This window comes from Notothenia coriiceps, unplaced genomic scaffold (assembly GCF_000735185.1).
Source record: "Notothenia coriiceps isolate Sejong01 unplaced genomic scaffold, NC01 NC01_scaffold00015981, whole genome shotgun sequence".
Taxonomy (NCBI): Eukaryota; Metazoa; Chordata; class Actinopteri; order Perciformes; family Nototheniidae; genus Notothenia; species Notothenia coriiceps.
In genome coordinates this window covers 13838-19715 of record NW_011348682.1, presented here as the reverse complement: position 1 = coordinate 19715, position 5878 = coordinate 13838, and the positions used below count along the sequence as shown (strand labels likewise).

Below are 5878 nucleotides of genomic sequence, written 5' to 3'. Positions count from 1 at the left end.
AATCAGACAGTGAATACTTTACAGCGGCCGCTGCAGTGTGAGCTAACCGGGAGCTAACGGGAGAATAAATTCCCGTGGAAGAGCAGCACTGCAGCGGTCGGTAAATGCCGCTGAAACACATTAATAAACAACGAACCACGGCACTCTGGAGAAAAGTGTAAGGTTGGAGAAATCGTTATTTAATTTAATCTGAATTCGTATGATTAAAAGCAACACGATCATCGACCCGACGCAGTCCCCCATTGTTGTTGGAGTGAGCCCCGTTGGGGAGAAAATCAGTGACGTAAACGGTGACGTCATGACGCAGCACCAGTCAGGCTCTGGGCGGTGGAAACAAAACGGGTGCTGAAGAGAAGAACCAGTTCCGAACCAGAAAAGCTCTAGCACGGAGCTAGAACGGGAGCCGCGTTGGTGTGAAAGCCCTATATGGGATGCTGCAATGATCTGTTTGGTGTTTCAGCCAATCAGAGACAGGCTCTGGATATATCTGAGACCTGTGACATATTGATGAAGAACAGTACAATAGGGGATCTTTAAAGCTTATAAGTTTATATTTCATAACGTCTGGGATCGAACCAACAACCTGCTGGTTGAATGACGACCCCTTTCCCACCCTTACCACATTGAAATGTTGTTGTTGTTGTTGTTGTTGTTGACGTTTGAAACCCAAATTTCACTCCAGCAGGGGTTTCTTTCTCCTCCAGAGGGTTAAACTCACAGACTGTCAGCCAACACCCAACCTCTCTCTCAGCCTCTCCTCTCTGCAGACGGAAAATCAATATCTGCTGAGTGTGAGGAGAGAGAAGAGAGGGAGGAAGGGGAGGAGAGGGAGGAAGAGGAGGAGAGAGAGGAGATCAGCCTCAGGAGGAAGAGAAAAGGGAGGAGACGGTCTGAGGAAAGGCTTTCAAATGTGTCTCAAACGTCCACGAGGTTTCAAAGATAAACTGAGAGGTGAAAGGAAGGTGTGGTCAAAGGTCGGAGGTCAAATCCTGACAGGTGGAGGCACAACACCAACTGTGAGGCGGTCACTTTCTATCGTTGTATAAGATAAGATAAGATAAGATGTACTTTATTGATCAAAATGTGTAACAAACAACGTGCTCATCCACCCTTACGGAGAAAATAAACAACAAACAAACGTATGAGTAGAAAATAATCCAACCACAAACAAACAAATATAGCTGTAGTAATAATTCACGTTGTCAGGTGAAGAAGGGGTCAGAAAATGTGTTTTTCTGCTTTTTTATGGTCCGTTTTTGTCTTATTTTATATTTAATGTATTGTTTTGTTCTGACTGTTTTGGTCACATTTACAATGCCATTACGTGCGAGCATACATGTTTAAACTGTATATTTAAATATGTGTATACATTGGATTCATTCCTGCATTGACCTACAAGTTAAATACAAAGTAGAAAGTGTTTTACTCTTTTTAAATGTTGACTTTTATACAGTTTTTAGATTGTTACATGTTTCTACAGACCTGTATTATAGATTATAATGAGCAAAGTAGCACACTATATTAAGTACATCTGTATTTTCCCACTCTTTCTCCTCTTCTGCAGCATTTCCCTTTGATTTCGTAACAGCTTCCGGTCAAGTTGTGCAGCTTGATGTTTTTCCCCTCTGATCGACCACGTGGGGGCTCGGGATCACGTGACAGTGTGTAAATTCACCACCTTTACACCAAGTAAAACACACACAGTCAGTGAATAGTGGTTTAAACAAGATGGGCTCGGCTCCTATTATAAGCTCTTCTTTATTCTAATGATCGTCTGGGAAATGTGCAAGCTTTTATTTTGGTAGTCAGTCCCGGTGTCTGTATGACAGGGGGATTTTTATTTTTGAAAAACGTGGCAAAATACTATTTAAAACAATGTTGTGGTATTTGTGCTTTATAAAATGGTGTGTTTGTATTGTTTGCTAACTTATACTCCTACTCTATTACATTTAGAAAGCCAATATTATACTTTTAATTAAATAACATTGATTTTGCCACTAGTTAACATTTCTTATTTTATTTGGACTTTTACTTTGTTAAAAACCGGAAGTGCTCTGGCGCGCTCTGTCCAACTGGTCCAACTTGACTCTGTAGAAGAAGGAGGGGGTGTGTTGTTAGCCTGTGAGCTTGTGTTAGCATGTGAGCTAACTCCACTACTTTCACTTTCTGACGGACGGCAGTAAACCCGCTGCATGATGAGAGGGCTTCCTGGAAATCGAAACTAATATCTGCCTCAGTCGTCTTCGCCCTTCGTAAGACCGCAGATGTAGATATTTAACACTCTTTTTCTGCTTATATTGATAACTTTTAACCGTTAAGATTTAGCCGTTTAAACGCGTTATTCCGCCAGCTAGCTTTAGCGGCTAACCGCTAGCATGGAAGGAAGCATGAAGAGCAACGAGGAAAAAGGAGCAGAGAAACTAATGGATGATTATCTGAAGTCTATCGGTCTGCATCGGAAGAAAATCGCCAAGGACGGGTCGTGTTTGTTTCGGGCTGTCGCCGAGCAGGTGAGGGGGTAAAACCCGGAGAAGAGGCTAGTTTATGTTAGCTTCACTTTAGCACTAACTGGTACACAACAACTGGGCTGCGTTTGTTTGTTGTGGTTAACAACAGGCTGGAAATGTCCCTGTAATGCAGCTGGATGAAGACGAACAGACTGTCAGCAGAGTTTACAAGCTTACAGTTAACTTTGATTAACTTTAAACCTGTGTCTGTAACGCAGGTAAAGTGGATTAATGGTGAAGAAGTTCCAGAAACTAGTTATGAAAACATTATATTTCTGTATACTATTTGCAGTAGTGTAATGTAAGTACATTTACTCAAGTACTGTAATTAAGGTACTTTACTTGAGTATTTCCATGTTGTGTACTTTTACTCCACTACATGTATTTAATACCTTTAGTTACTTCTCAGATGTGGATGAATGATGTGCAATCTAATCAAGTGTTAAATCAGACTTTAGTTCCACCTGGAGTAAATCCACAAGCTACCCTGCAGTATACAAAGTCATTCAAACTAGCTGCACCTTCACCAGCTTTGAGAACACTGTGATGTTGATTGTTTGCATTTGTTGTTGTTGATTTGTTTAGGTGCTTCATTGCCAAAGTCTTCACACTAAAGTCCGGGCGAAGTGTGTTGAGTTCCTGAAGGAAAACAGAGAGAGTTACGAGGCCGTGAGTAATAATCTAAAGTGTGTGTGTGTGTGTGTGTGAGAGATAAGGATTTGATCACAGAGCTTCGGCCTTTTTAACAGTTTCTAAATTAAATGAAAAACATATTAAGTTCTTATATAACATATCATGTATTTAAGTGACTCTAAAAGGATACTGAGCTACTGTACATGTATTTAACATTATTTAAAATAAACTGCGTTTGGTAAATATCTTTAAATGCTTTGGTAAATAATTATTGTTTGAAAAAATAAGTATTAAAAAGTATTAACCAACAAAACAGCAGCAGCAGTCTATTCAAGAGAACATTAGAATAAAATGACACTTTAATTGATTTGTTTGAATAAATATGAACCTAAGAATCCTAAATAATCAGGTGAGCGGCTTTTCCTCCAGTTCCTCCTGTTTATCTGATCGTGTTTCACAACTCCGTTTGATTGGGAACTGAAACTAAAAGCTGCTATAACCGCCGAGCTGCACTACATTACCCAGAATGCTTTGCTACTCCCTTTGACTCACAGGCAAACTGGTTCTGACACATTTCACAGACACAGAGGCAGACAAAGGTGTATTACAAAGGTTGATTACAAAACGACGTTTAAAATAAAAAAGGTCACAAGTTGAAAGAATAAAACACATTTAAATAAAACAGAAAAAAGTGAAAATAAAAGTGGAATTTCTGTTAAAATGTCTGTATTTAAGGATGTCAAAATAAAACTCCTGTGTTTCCTGTGTTGCAGTTCATTGAAGGAGACTTTGAGGAATACCTCTTCAAGATTCAGGACCCACAGGTAACTCAGAAATACCTTTTTATTTCTTTCTATATTTCAGAAGATTATTTTGTAATTTCCATTGTTGTGTTTTCCAGCAATGGGTGGGCGAGGTGGAGATCAACGCTCTGGCTGTCATGTACAAGTAAGACTCGTCTCAACTGTCCACACACATTTAGAAATACTGTTGTTTGATGTGTTTCCAAATATTCCAAATAAAAGCAGATCGGTTAGTTAAGATCAAACGAGGATTCTTTTGAATTTCAAGCATTTCTTTCTATACATCTCCAATAAGAAAAATAGTTCTGGATCTACATTACCTGGCCTGTTTGAAACCAACCTCCCTCTTTCTGTATATGTGTGTTCCTGCAGGAGGGATTTTCTGATCTTCCAGGAGCCGGGCAAACAGGCGGTGAACATCACAGACAACAACTTCAAGGACAAGGTGAGAATATCCCAAAAATACACATTATTTATTTTTTCTAATATATTTTCTATTGACATTTGGCAGCAAACAATTAGTGTGTTTTCAAGACATAGTAATGCTATATTTTAAAGGGGACCTATCATGCTAAATGCACTTTGTGATGTCTTTTATATATAAAGATGTGTCTCACGCAGCGTCAGAAAATAAAACCCTCTCTCTTTTCCTCCGTACCCAAATTTCTAAAAACGCGGGAGCAATGGAGCTGATCCGGATTTGCTGCCGATATGACGTAATATCGGTGTCGGACCCACAGAAAGTTGCTATCAGAAACAATGCCTGACGTGTTTTGGACGTAATCTCGTCTTATTTTAAGGACCCAAAATCCGCGTTTCTCTAACAGATGGAACAGAGGGATATGAGGGATGTCTAAAATGCACCATCTGTTTGTATTTTGAGCAAAACACTTCATAGACATGTTTTTATATATATATATCTGAGACCTATATTATATGCCTGATCACTCCCTTTGTCGGTCCGAAATGCCTTCTACACAAAGATAAAAACAGTAAAAAGTAGGAACAATACGAACATTGGGGAGCGATCGGGACTTCACAGTGAAATCATACGTTTGTGCAAATAAAATCTGGCCTATGAGGTTTTACGAAATCAGTCCACTTTCTCCGTCTAATAGTTTACAGTTGGGTGATCTGGTGAGAAACACTTCCTTGTAAGAGCTTTTTTACTCGCCACAGATTTAATAAATATTAGTGTTTTTTAGTCCATTCTTGAGGTATGAGTCCACAAAACAAAGTCTTACTCTCCGTGGGCATTTGGAAATATCTTGTAAGGCAGCGGTTCCCAACCTGTGGTCCGCGAAGGCATTGCAAGAGGGCCGCCAAATAATTTGCAAAACTTTATGATTTGTGTGGAAACATTTAATTATTAAAACATTTTTTATTTTAACCTCCTTTCTCTTTCTTGATCCTCCTTAGCAACGGTCATTACAGTCCTTGACAGCGGTCATTACAGTCCTTGACAACGGTCATTGCAGTCCTTGACAGCGGTCATTGCAGTCCTTGACAGCGGTCATTACAGTCCTTGACAACGGTCATTGCAGTCCTTGACAACAGTCATTGCAGTCCTTGACAACGGTCATTACAGTCCTTGACAACGGTCATTGCAGTCCTTGACAACGGTCTTTACAGTCCTTGACAACGGTCTTTACAGTCCTTGACAATGGTCATTAGAGTCCTTGACAGCGGTCTTTACAGTCCTTGACAACGTTCTTTACAGTCCTTGACAACGGTCTTTACAGTCCTTGACAACGTTCATTACAGTCCTTGAGGTGATCTGATCTACTTGATTTACAACGTGTCACATGTTCTGAATCGACCAATCAGAACTTTATTTAGCCTCCGTATTGTTTAAGGTTGAATGTGGGCCGCGAAAACATTTTTTAGATTCTTAAGTGGGCCCTGAGGTGAAAAAGGTTGGGATCCGCTGCTTTA

At 39.8% G+C, this 5878-nt stretch overlaps 1 protein-coding gene across 1 annotated transcript; it reads left to right on the top strand.

Annotated features, from left to right (window-relative positions):
• The first annotated feature begins 2130 nt into the window (after positions 1–2130).
• On the top strand, positions 2131–5626 carry LOC104949363 (OTU domain-containing protein 4-like). The gene is made up of 6 exons (XM_010775723.1): positions 2131–2510; positions 3093–3176; positions 3914–3964; positions 4042–4088; positions 4316–4388; positions 5618–5626. Exons 1-6 carry the CDS (start codon positions 2376–2378, stop codon positions 5624–5626), a joined length of 399 nt encoding a protein of 132 aa, XP_010774025.1. The 5' UTR covers positions 2131–2375.
• The last annotated feature ends 252 nt before the right edge of the window (positions 5627–5878 follow it).